Below are 13,281 nucleotides of genomic sequence, written 5' to 3' on the forward strand. Positions count from 1 at the left end.
TTCTGGAGGGAAGTATTTGGAAAGATAGAAAAGTATCAGGCTCACTGTTATATTCACGACAGCTTTCATTACCATGCAGTACTTGTTTTATCTATCTAATAGCACATCACAGTGACGAGACTGTTTTATTTGCTATCTCAACAGAGGTGAAAACCCTGAACAGTGTTTTAACTGTACTGAAGAGCAGCACGGTGACAAATGTTAATTTATTCATCCACGTTACAGCGAGCCATCAGAAATACACTGAAAAGGAGAAAATCCAACAAGCACTTTCCATTTAACAGTGCGCATTTTCCTATTAAGAAAAAAGGGCAGACCTGCCATAGGAGAGAAAGCTTCGGAAGGCAAGAGAACGAGACCCGGAGGCCCAGGGCGGGAGCGCTGCGCTGAGGGGGCGCTGAGGGGGCCGCCCCCGGACTCCGCCGCCGCCGGGGCGGGACGCGGCTGCCGGGGCGGTGCCAGCGGGGCCGGGCCGGGCCGGGCAGGGCCGCGCCCCCGGGGCCGGCGCAGGCCGGGGCACAGCGGCGGCGGGCGCGGGCCGGGAGCGGGCTGGCCATGGTGGGGCTCAAGGAGGAGCTGCTCAAGTCCATCTGGCACGCCTTCACCGCCCTCGACCTCGACCGCAGCGGGAAGGTCTCCAAGTCGCAGCTTAAGGCAAGCGGGGGGCGGCGAGCCCGGGGGCGCGGGGCCTGGCCCCGGTGGGGTGCGAGGGGCCGGGACACGTCCCGGGCTGTCCCCGGCGAGCGCTGACACCGCCGGCACTGGGACCTGCCTGGGGCGGCCACCTCCGGGGAAACACGGGCACTCGCTTTCGGGGCTCTCCTGGGCGCTGTAAATCGCGTTTTTCCGCACCGGGGCTGCGGTTCGTCCCACGGCATCGCTGTCCCTGCGGGCCCTGGACACCTCCGTCCCGCGGGAGCACGGACCCGTCCTGGAGCACGGGCGGGCTGATTTTCATTCTGCCCAGGGAAGCGCTCCGTCCTCCCCGAGATGTTAGTGCACAAACCCTTGTTGTGCTTCTGGTCCGCTTTCAACCACATGTCCTTGCTACCCTTTCTGGCCAAAATCTTTTCTGGGGTAGCCACAAGGTCCCATCTATAGGGGTTGGCTGCGTCCAAGTGAAATTCACAGCTTGCCAAGGGGAGAGAGAGGTTCCACAGTGCCCTCTTATTTGGATATAAACAGGGGAATTAGTCAAGATGCTCCAACTGTGCCATTCTTTCCTTAGCTTATACGCTGAAGTAGTGTTTGTGCTCTTAAAAGAGCTCTCAGGCAGCTCGCTGAATCCAGTCCCATCTTGGCCCTGCTTTATGGGACCATCTTGGCCTGGGAATAATAGCAGAAATCTGGCTAAATAAATATTTTGAATAAGAACGCAACACCTGTTGACATTCGAGACTGTGGGTCCTTGTGCTCGGTGCTGGGGCTGTGTGGGCCACAGCAATTAGCCGAGGTTTGCGCCTTTTGTGGGATTAACTCCACGAGAAACAGTGGCTGTGCTGTGGTGGTGTTTCCAAGCGTGGCTGGTCGCTCATGGACTTTATTCTTAGCATTATGTAATGAGGGTCCAGAGCAGGCAACACGTTGCAAGCAGCCTGTTCCTCTTCTCCTTTTCTTCTCCTGGGGTGCTCAGGCCGTGAGATAGAGCCGAACTCAGCCAGGAGTGACTGCGGGGCAGGAGTTGGGCGAGAGGCCAGACCTGGCTGTGAGCTCAAGCTGAAAATGTGTGCAGGTTCTGGGTTTTTCACAGGGGGTGTCAATAAAAGGGAGTATTTGTGTTCCACTGTTGCAGGACGAGCTGAAGCAGGTTGCAGAGAAGCTTTTTTTTATTGTCCTGCTCTTTATAGGAATCCTGTTTTCCTGTCATGCTGCCTACCACACCCTGTGTGCTCTGTGCACTCACCTGAGGGTGTCTGCAGGATGTGTTGTCATGCAGGCCAGTGGAAAACCTCTTGAGGTCCACACGTGCTGGGCTGAATGAAATGGCTAAAGAAGCTGCCAGTGTGTGGTGGGCTGGTGCAGCTGCTCTCCTGGTGTCACCGCTCAAAGATGAAAAAAAGTAGGGCTTTGTGTGTCTATGCACTTCTGTCTGTGACATAAAGGCTCCTATGGGAAGTGTCAGGTGGAGGATCTGGGAGTGCAGAAACAAGCCTGAAATGAGGCTGCCACCTTCTCCTGTGGCCACCAAGAATTAGTTTTCAGGGGACACAGAAGGGGGTAGAGGGTGTTCTTACATAGACTTTTTCTGGCAAATTATGAATGTGGTGTCAAACTGATGGTTCTGCTGGGAGAAGAGGTGTGCATGATGGCAGTACCTCCACATGGTTAAAAAGGGCAGGCAGGACAGCAAAAGAGAAGTTCCTATCTGATAGAGATAGGGCTATATTGTCTTAAAGAATGTGTTTCACAATGAAGTGTTTCTCATCATCATGAGGAAGATTTAGCACTCTTGTAAAATGGAGAGATGGTGCTTGGAGATGAACAGGCTAGTAGAGATCTGTGACATTAGAAAAATATGCTTAATAATTTAGTGGAACTGCTGTTTTAAAAAAAAATTATAAAAACCTATTATTTTTTTGTGAGAATGGCGGTGTTGTAACCTGCTGAACACTTCCCTCCTCAATAAGACAACTTCCTGGCAATGGTTTGTGTAATCCAGTATAAGGTGGATGCCATCATGTTGGATGTAAATTCCTGAGAATAACATGTTTCATTGTTAAAGGCAGTGATTTCTAGTTACTCTGCCTAGAAGTGACCTTTGAGCCTTCCATAAAAATAAATAATTAACTTTAAATACTATGAGAAGAATAAATGTGTGTGTGATCTGTAGCTGAGGCCCTACTGTGAAGGGTTTGCATCACACATTTGTTTTCAATAGATCTAGAGCAGATGGATGGAAATGAGTCAGTTGGGTCTGTTTCATAGTCTGGAGAAACAGCAAATACTCGAGGGCAAAAATGGGACTTGCTTGGAATAGTAAGGGTGTCATGAGATATCTTTTATCCATTTGTATCTTCTGTATATGTTCTGAGCTGCTGAGAGAAGAGACACTTAAATCAGTCCTCTGTGTCATTTTGAATCATTATCTTCTTCCAGTCTGCACTGATTTTTTGTTTGTTTGTTTCGATTTTTCTACTTTTTTTTTTAACTGGTAATCTTCAGAAGTTCTACTGTTACGCTGTCTGCAGCTCTTAGTATTTTTTTCTACATCAGCAGAAACATTTGTGTATTCTGTTCTTAAATAAATCCAGCTTTAAAGCTGGACACGTTTATTGTTTTGCCAGTGTGTTTTGGCACGTTCAAACACTGATACAGCAAGGCTCAGGTGTAAGTTCCGTGTATAATGTTACAGCTGCTGCTGTGATTCTAGCATGAGCCACATGCAAATTACCTCCTTTCCTACATTTAATTTCATCTTTCTTGCCATCTGCAATTTAAAAATTGTTTTAAAAGTTTCTCTAAGGTGTCAACATTAAATCCACTTTTCATCTGGATCTTGAAACACTGTGGTTTTAAATATAGTTCCATTTGATAGCCAGCAGAACTGATTTTAGTGTGTGTGTATGATTGGATCTTGGAAAGAACACACACTGATTAGTTTTTACACCTTCTCTCGAAGCTCTTCCGTACGTTGCTTTGTGTCTTGTCTCTGCTTAGGCAGTGGGTTTATTTTGCTGTTCTTGTTTTGTCTTACATGCTACATTGGGGTGGATTTTCTAACTGTTGGGTCTTGGATTCCTGGATGATATCTGCAGATTGTGGATGGTGAGCCACTTGAATATCTCATTCAGGCCTGTATTATAACTTTGGGTGACCAAAGCTACTTGTCAGGCTTAGAAAATTTATCCTGATCTGTTCTCATCTGGGGTGTTATAGGGTTATTATACCTCTTAGCTTTGCTTTACCTTTCCACTAAATGTGAAGTCAGTGGCCTGTGGGAAGAGGAAGAATGGTGTAATCAGGGTGAGAGGGATGGTCTGACCGGAGAGGAAGACCTTGAACAATGTAGCGAGGCAGGGGCAGGGTTGGGAGCCTGTGCCGAGTGGGCAGGACCCCGGCCAGACAATCGGCTTTGTACAGCGGTGGAGGGTGGTAGGAAATTAGTCACCGTGACTCACAGGGAGAGGGTCCTGCTCTGGTGCTATCAACGGGGCTCAAAGTGTGTGTGTTAGGGTAGCCATGAGGAATCCTGTCAGTGAGGTGTGAGGGAGGGATGCTGCTCTGCCAGGAAAGCCCAGGCAGCCTGTAGACTAAAACAGGGAGCATGAGGAAATGATGGGGCCATGACGCTGTGCTTAAGAGGAGCAGCTCCCAGTGGATCAGCAGCCCTCTTAACCTTTTGTCCCAGCAGTGTACCCAGGTGGCCAAGAAGGCCAATGGCATCCTGGCCTGTATCAGCAGTAGTGTGGCCAGCAGGACCAGGGCAGGGATTGTCCCCTGTGCTATGCAGTGGTGAGGCCATAACTCAAGTGCTGTGTCCAGTTCCAGGCCCTTCAGTTTAGGGTGTACATTGAGGTGCTGGAGCATGTCCAGAAAAGGGCAACAGAGGTGGTGAAGGGTCTGAAACACAAGTCCTATGAGGAGCTGCTGAGGGAGCTGAGGATGTTTAGCCTGGAGAAGAGGAGGGTCAGGAGTGACCTTACCACTCTACACCTGCCTGAAGAGAGACTGTAGCCAGGTGGGGTTCAGTCTTTTCTCCCAGGCTACCAGCAACAGAACGAGACCTTAAGCTGCACCAGGGGAGGTTCAGGTTGGACATTAGGAAGAATTTTTTCACAGAGGGGCTGATGAGCTCTAGGAATGGGCTGCCCAGGAGGTGATGGAGTCCCTGGAGGTGTTGAAGGAAAGACTGGATGCGGCACTCTGTGCTATGGTCTGGTTGACATGGTGGTGTTTGGTCATATGTTGGACTTGATGATCTCCGAGGTCTTTTTCAACCTAATTGATTCTGTGACTCTGTTTTGTCAGCTGGTTTCAGGGAAGATGTAGAAGAAAGATGCAGTGCATGGAATATGTTTACAAGGAGCTCTTCCTAAGCGCTGGGAGCCACAGGACAGAAAGGCAATTCACTTGGCAACTTGGGCAGATGCAGGCTGACACCAGTATGTGACTTGGGGCCAAGGGGGATTGTGCAGACAAGGAAGGCAAAAGGAAGGGTGAGGTTGTTGAAAATGGTGATGAGGGATGTGCAAATGCCCAGAGGCGAAGGAGTGAATGAAGGAACAGGAGCTGATGTGGGTGGGGGCACAAGAGTCAGGAGCCTGAGCTGGTGGAGGCTGGACTGGAGCACACTGATCCAACTGCGAAAGAGGCTGCTGTGCTCACCCTGACATTAAATAATGAGGCTCCAAATGGGGTGTCTGCTACCTGAGTGGGTAAGGAAGCTGTACCTTGGGGATGGGGTGATGCAGGATATGGTGTGCTTATGCTGTACCTGGATGAAAAGACCTGGTGTTTGGGACAAGGGGCTTATATGATGCTACTTTAACACTGGTCATAAAAGAAAAAGGGAAAGTACTTGTGAGTAGCCTTATTTTGGCTGGCTGGCTGCTGACATGGATGTTAGGGAGAGATGAGCCAAGAATGTCTTGGAATGAATTCACACGAAACCACTGAATGGAGCTGCCAGGATCTGTGATGCCAACATTTTAAAATCTGAAAAAGAGATGGGGAGGGGGAAGACTCCCCCTGAAAGATGGAAAAGAAAGAGAAAACTACCAAAGAAGCTGACAATAGCTGCTGCAGGATTAGTCTGCCCTGGTAGTGCTCCCACTGTCATCTGGCCAAATTTTTGTCACTGAGCAATAGTCTAGCAGATCTTCCCTCTCCTTGTAGAAATGCAGATCACTTTTATGGACATGGTTAAATGGAACTACTCAGATGGTAACAATTCAACACGTGCTGAAAGTTTTGGAAAATGGGAGCTCAGAGGAGAGCAGCTATGGCAGAGTAGACCTGAAGGTAAAGCAGCATGAAACGGGCCATAAATAAAGTAAATGCAAAGTCTGTGATGACCTTTGGTGTTCAGCTTGCTTCTGTTTGTATTTGGAACAGAACACTTTCAGTATTCCCAGGGAAAGATGGGATGCTACTAGGCATCTTACAAAACTTTTCCTTGAAAATGAAGAATTGCACCCGGAGTGCACTGGTGCCATGAAGCTCGTGCAGGCTGCTTGTGCTGTCTCACACTCCAGTTTGGGGACCCCCACTGTACCCATGTGCTGCAGCAGAGATGAGTCTCTGGGCTGGGGCAGGAGTTGGCTTTGGCATGAAGGTGAATTGTTAAATGTGGCATCCAGGGCATAATAAATGCGGAAAGAGAAAGCTGCCTAGCAACCCTGTGGGCACTGGGGGATTAATCCTGACTGGTGCAAAACTTCCTCATGGTTGATGTAGCTTCTGCAAGGCAAGGTGATTTTTTTGTACCCCAGTTAACCTACTGCTCAGCTAATTGTTGTTTGTTTTTTTTATATTTTAATTGTTAATTAACGTAGAGTATCTTCTGGTCCAGATCATGTGATTTGAGAGAACAAAACCAAACGAGACCTCAGGGCAGAATTTTTCAGGCTTACCCTGCAAGTGAAGAATTCAGCTGGCGCTTGGCCGCGTTAGAGAACGGCAGGCTTTGGCAGGCACCGAGGAATTTCCTGAGTTATGAAAAGAGGGCACTGGGCACAGGAGAGATCACAGATAAGGCAGATCTCAGAAAAGAATTGAAAGTGGAATTCTCTCCTGGTAAATTGGTCACTTGATGTGGAAACCACCTAGGTTTCTGACAACCCAAGCACAGCAAGAAGGCCAAAAAAAGGAGAAGACAGATATGTAGAAAGGACATGATAAGAAAGTATTTTATTGAGATTTTTAATTTACTTTAGTAGTAAGCTGCAATCCATCATGCTTTTAGAATATTTTTATTAGCTGAGTATTTTTTTAGTTATAGTATTAGCAACTACAGTGTTCTTGGAAAACAGTGATCATCTCTATCTCTCAGAAATTCAAGAATCCCTCAGGTTTCTATAAATAACAACAGAAGCCTTAAATAGAAGGGGAAACACACATGATAGTACGTTTCCCCAACCCCATATATAAATCACGTCACATGGACTCAAATACTTGATCTGATGTGGTGGTTAGAGACAAGAATAGATTGAAGTGAAATATACTGTTGATGGAGAGTGGTGTGAAATGTGATAACTTCTAAACGCTCTTTAGCTGCTTTGGGAAATGCAGCTTTTGTTGTGCTATGGCTGATGCTGTTGTTTAACTGTTTTTAAATTTCTATAGCTTATTAACTGTAATATCTTAGTGTTAGCATACATCAGTGAAAATATGTATTTCTCATGGAAATATCTCTTTTTCCAAAAGCAAGTTTCACTTCAGAGGTATGTAGAAAGGAATTCTCCTCTGAACTGAGTATACATCTTGGGCTATGTTTGTAGTATTTTCTGCTAACTAACACTTAGATTCTGCTATCTCCTTATCACGCATCAGAATAGTAAATGTACTTTTTCTTTTTTCTCGGGGGCAGGTGGGTGGGGGAAAGCCCAGACATTTTAAGTGTGTAGCTTTGGTTTGATTTCCTAGGCTTTGACAACTTCAGACTTTCACTTCTTGTTTTACAGCTACTCCATCTTTGACTGCTTTATGTCTACTCACCTAAATAGGCATGCTTATAACTTTTCTGCACATTTTTTTTTTTTTTACTGTTTCCTCTTTGCATCATTTGGGTCTGTTTTTTAAAATTCTGTAAAACCCGCAAAATTCAGTCACACTCTGTTCCATGAAGTTCTTGATTAAAAAAAAAAAAAAAAATCACTGGCAGCATACCTTTTCAAAAGATGTGATCTGTTTTGCCTCTGTAATTTTGTTTAGCTGTATTTTTTGCCTTTGTTGCATGTTTTCCATGCAGACCACGGCAGGGCATGTGATGTTAAATCCTTTACGCAGCTCATGTAGGTGGTACGTGGTCTTCAGAGGCTCAGCTCTGCATCTTGCCAAGGGAGAGAGCTCCCCAGTGCTTGAGGTGCAGTGGGCAGCCTGTTAAAGGTCTGACCTGACTCCAGACAGGGTGAAAAACAAAGGGAGGGATGGTGCTTTGCTTTTCCTGTGCTGGTGGCACAGGAGTCGCTGCTGCCCAGGCTCTGCCTTCCTGTTAGTACTGAGGTGTTGGTTTGTGCTTGCAAAGCTCAGGCTGAAGAAGTTGAGATGTGCTGGCTACCAGTTAGTTTTCAGTAATTCAGTACTTCCTTAAAATTAGTCAAGTGTGTAGTCTCTTCTTGAAGGTCATTTCTCAAGAACAGACGTGAGTGCTGGTGGGTGTCAAGTTCTTGAGATACTTCATGCAAATAGCTTTTTAAAATAAAAATTTGAGAAGCACACCTAAACCGTTCCCCTTTCTGTAACATTATTTTTCTTTGCCAACTGAAACATGGGGTCAGTGTTGAGATGCAGCCCAAAAGCAAGCAGATGAGATTAATCCATAGTTAATGCTTTCATCTGAATAGTAATTTCTTTGTAAACTAAGGCTACGTATTGAGTTGTTTTCTTTGTTACTCGTTTTCATTAGGTATAAATATTTATAATTTCAAGGGCTAGGTGTTTGTGGTTGTTTTGATAGCTATCTGACTTCACTCTGCAAATATTACTCTGGTGTTCCTGCATGCCTCTCCTGGTTTGCAGCTGCATGGGTATATATGTACAAAGGGGAGCTTGTGTAGCTGCATTTGCAGTTCTCTAGGGCTGGACCTCTCTGTGCTCACATTGCCTCTGTAACGTGCAGCTCTCTGAAACCATTGAATCAGGATTTCTTTAGTTATGTTTTGCTTTCTGACAAAACTGTGGGGCAGAACTTGTGGTGACATCAAAGTGTCACTTTGCACATGGCTTTGGAGTCACAGGTCTGCTCTGGAGGGAACATGCTTAAGGCTGACAGCAGTGTTACTGGTTTCTCTTCTGTCCTTAGGTCCTTTCTCACAACTTGTGCACAGTGTTAAACGTTCCCCATGATCCAGTGGCCTTGGAAGAGCACTTTAGGGACGATGATGAAGGACCAGTTTCCAATCAGGGTTACATGCCTTATCTAAACAAATTCATCTTGGAAAAGGTAAGTTTTGAATTCTCACATTCTGTGCTTTCAGCTTTTGTTGTTAGAGTGTCTTTGCAGTAACTGGTGCATGCAGGAGGCTGCTACTGGTGTGAAGACAATGGTTGGGAGTGTGTTTGTGGGGTCATCATAGGGCGGCTACTCTGGAGAGCCTGTGCCTAAAAATGGAAGGGTGCACTGTTCTCTACCTCCTCTCTCCTTGGTTTCTATTTCCTGTTACATCTGGCCCTTGCCTCAGCTGTGTTCATGCAGAACTGTGTTCATATTAGTAGAGCACCTCAGGTTGAATTTATCTGAAAGTGTCTGGGAGCTATAGGTTGACCCACTTTAAACTAGAGCTGTAACAGAATATTGTCACAGCCTCCTTTGCAAACAGAAAGGGCAAAAATATCTTCACTGTTTGTCACAAAGTATTGTAATAAGTAGATCCTTTCAGAGAGTTACAGTGGGTGACATTAGGGCATATTGTGAAGTTTTGTCTTGCAAATTCTTTCCTTACATGTCTGAGCACTTTGAGTCTTCCGTTGTGCCTTGTTTCGGGAGAAACTCTGGAAAGACAGCAGGGTTCCCCCCGCCCTCTTCTCCATCATGTTCTAAAATAGGTAGTCACTGGGTTGGAAAGTTAAAAAACCCCAAACAGTGATCTTCCTGCTTTTTTTCTGACTTCTGTTCACATACTGGGCTGGACAGCAAAAGCGGCTCACGTGATGTTGGAAGCATCAGCTTCAACACCACTGATTTCTCATACGCTTGAGGGCCAACCCCAGAAAACCTCAAACTTTGATGTTGTGGCTGCAGAGATACAGAGCTGTTTGCTCTATTTTGCTATGTGAAAAAGTCCTGAACTGACATACTGCTGAGAAGTCCAATGCTGCAATTGCAGATGATGCAAACTCTTCAGCCCCATTTGCTGATTATTGCTCCTTCATTTAATAGCAGTGGGAAATGTGATATATATATAATGCAGTCTGGCAGCTTATATCTAGCAAAGACTTACCAGCTTTTCTGCCTCTCTAGTCTGTGTTTCTCTCATACCCAAAGACTATGAGAGACACCCCAAGAGTGTCCTATTTGATGTGTGGGAGTTGGCCTTTAATACATTTAAAGGTACCTCATTAGTGTCTTGGTTGTTTGATGCTGAGGAATCTTGCTTTGTCCCTAAGAAATTGTAATCTCATCTTGGCTGTCTGAGATCCTGTAAGATTCAATGGAGACCAAGCAGTTTGTAGACAACTTCTGGGAAAAAAGAAAAGGCCTTAATTCATTTTAACCAAAGGATTACAGTGGGAGAGGCTGAACCACAGTGGGTTAATACTCTTTGTAGGCAGTAGCAACCCATTAAATAAAGAAAACCCAAAAGACATATGTATGGCTTTTTCAAATATAAAAATGCTTAATTGTTAAAGGTGTTTATAGGGATAATAGTTACGGAAATTAAGAGCAAAATTGCATTTAAGAAACACTTTTGTCTGAAAATGACAGACCTGGCTTTAGCAGTAAATAGATATGAAAGGGGAGAGCATGACTGTGTGTAGTTTCTTGGTTTTATTCATATACTGATCTGGCTTCCAGTGATTGCCTGATATATCCGTATCATCAGTTAATCTTAAAAGATGAAAGGGTTAAGGAACAGGATTAAACTACCTGTAACTTCCTGTTATTTGATCCTGACTAAATGCTTGTAAACAAGAAAATTAGTGAAGTTGTTTTGGCAGAAGGCTATCTTTTTGGACTGGAAAAATCTTGCCTGTGACTTCTCTTCTTTTAGAGATGAGTTTACATCAGTGCCAAAAGACAACATGCAGAGGGATGAAGTCACTGATTCATAGTATGTCTCCTTTGTTTAAAACAAACAAGCAAAAAAAAGCAAACAAGAAACTCCTTCTTTCTTTATTTTTCCAAGGTGTAATCTATTCTTCTAGATGGGGTGATTGTAGAAAAATCACTGTTAGTATATTCTAGTAAGCAAAGTTACTAAAGGAGTGATGCTTTATACCCCAGATACACTGGAAGTTCTCTCAATTTCCAGTCATGCATCTTATGGTGAATTAATTGATTCAAGCAAGAGCCACTGGCTCAAGGGAGGTTTTTTGATCTTAAGATATTTTGTTTTAAGACATACATAAAATATTTAAAGAATGACTTCTTAAATTTCTTTTAAAATAGATATGTAACTGTGACTTAGAATTTTATTGAGAGGACTTTGTAACCTCTGGAAATAACTTCCATTGTATTCTTAAATGCAGTTGTAACTTTTTGTGGGTTTTTTGTGCTGATTTACCCCTGCAATAAAGCCTCTTTATGTAGAACCAAGAAATCATCATGAAAAGGCGTCAAGAAAAGACAATTGTCAAGAAAGACAAGGTAGTTAAATGAGGTACATTCGCTGCAACTAATTTCCTTTATCCACATAGTTAATTTCAGTAAATAGTTTGAATAATTAGTATTGCCTAATTGATGATTTCTAGTGTTATGCACCTTGTTATTCAGCAGATAGATGTATCTAGGATTTTCTTGCATCTGAAGCAAAATCTGTCCTGTTCTGTAAATGTCTCTTTCAGGAAGGAGCTGTGATTTGCCAATACGATGTCTTCATAATTTGTTTTACTTGGTTTATTAACCATATTTTAGCATGTTCTGTTATTTACAATGTACATCTTTAAATACCAATTGAAAATGTTTCCTTTTCAGTGATAGCAATGGTGGTATTTTACAGCAGACCTTATTTAGAGCAGGGAAGGGTCATGGTGGGGGGAGACAAAGAAGGACATTGTTCAAACCTCAGGTTATCTCATCTTCCAGGCAACTTCATGAATGCAAGTTACACTACCAGTGCTTGTTATATTTTTGGAACTGTTATTTTGGAGAGCCAGGGCTTGTGTGCTGATGTAATTATTGTCCTGGATAATTCCTAAACAGTGTCTCTGTTCTGGATGACACGTGGGCCCCACAAAGTCCATTTCAGAATCAAGTCTGGATTGTGAAAAAAGGGCTTACATGTCTAAAGAGGGACTGCTGGCACCACAGGACCTGTTGCCCTGGGGTAAAATGGTTCTGAAGCCTCCTGCTCGACTGCCACACAGTCCTGGTGGCAGGGATGTGCTGCAGGTGACCTGCGCTTTGGCAGGAGTGTCTGAGGCGCTGCAGTCTGGCTTTGCTGTGTTAGCAGAACCCATGCACCACTAGGACATTTCCAAGGTGGAACTGCTCACCATCAGGCTGGGAAAAGTGCTTTTAGAAAAGAGGTCATGGTTCATTGGGCAGGGTGGGGAGGACAGACAGAAAAACCACAGGCAGGGGTAGCCAAGGAGTGAAGTGCTGGTAAATAGAACGAAGAAGGAGTCCAGACTTCTTGCCCTCCATCCAGAGGGTGTTTGTTCATTTAGTTGGTGTTTCATTTGAAATCCATGTCTCGTGTGCAAACAAGAAAGACGCTGAAATTGTGGCTGTAGTAGCTCTGGCTCCTACAGCTGTCATCTAATTCAAAGGACAGCTGTAGCCTCTTGCATCTCCACTCATGTTGGTGGCCTCTGCAAGCATGCGTAGTCTATGGTTTTCATTCATAGTCTCACTTTTATGCCTGGAGACTGTTCTTGTCAGCAGGTTGGTTTCTTGTTTACTTCTGTCTTTCTTTTTTTATCTTTTTTTCTCTTTTTCCCCTCCACCCACATCAGTTCATCGACTTCCCATGTCTGTCGTTGACTGAGCCAGTGTGGTGTGGTCACTATATTTGACCACTTACCAGACTGGATAGGAAATCATACCGTTTGCATCGGTGTTCTTGAAGCATCTAAGATCTGTGGTTTGGCTTATCCTAAAAAAAATCACTGACCATTACTGGTCTCACTACCACAAGAGGTAGTGAGAACAAGAACCTGTTTTTTAGACGTTTTCCAAAATCTCAAAGGGGTTTCCATTACGGTGCCAAACGTGCCTTTATCAGTTACACATTGGTAAAGAAATAGCATTGCTAAGTTGTGGGGAGATAATAAATAGGTTTAAGGTATAACTTAAATGAGAGTTTAAAAAGAAAACAGTAAATCAGAGCTCTTGCTTATATAAATAATTCACAGATCTGTAGGTGCAGCTGCTAGGTATGACAGAGGGTAATGAAAACAAGAGGAATTTTGGTATCAATGAGGTGAAGATTTGCAAGCCTGAGAAAAAGCAAAGATTTT

The 13,281-nt window shown here is 44.4% G+C and overlaps 1 protein-coding gene across 1 annotated transcript in view; it reads left to right on the forward strand.

Moving 5' to 3' along the window:
* The first annotated feature begins 496 nt into the window (after window positions 1-496).
* SWAP70 (switching B cell complex subunit SWAP70) overlaps window positions 497-13,281 on the forward strand; it is a 35,529-nt gene continuing 22,744 nt past the window's right edge. The window contains exons 1-2 of the mRNA XM_032111694.1: window positions 497-654; window positions 8,963-9,103. Coding sequence (XP_031967585.1) covers window positions 556-654; window positions 8,963-9,103 — 240 coding nt within the window. The 5' untranslated portion in view covers window positions 497-555. The remainder of the gene's footprint in view (window positions 655-8,962; window positions 9,104-13,281) is intronic.

This window comes from Corvus moneduloides, chromosome 6, assembly GCF_009650955.1.
Source record: "Corvus moneduloides isolate bCorMon1 chromosome 6, bCorMon1.pri, whole genome shotgun sequence".
Lineage (NCBI taxonomy): Eukaryota > Metazoa > Chordata > Aves > Passeriformes > Corvidae > Corvus > Corvus moneduloides.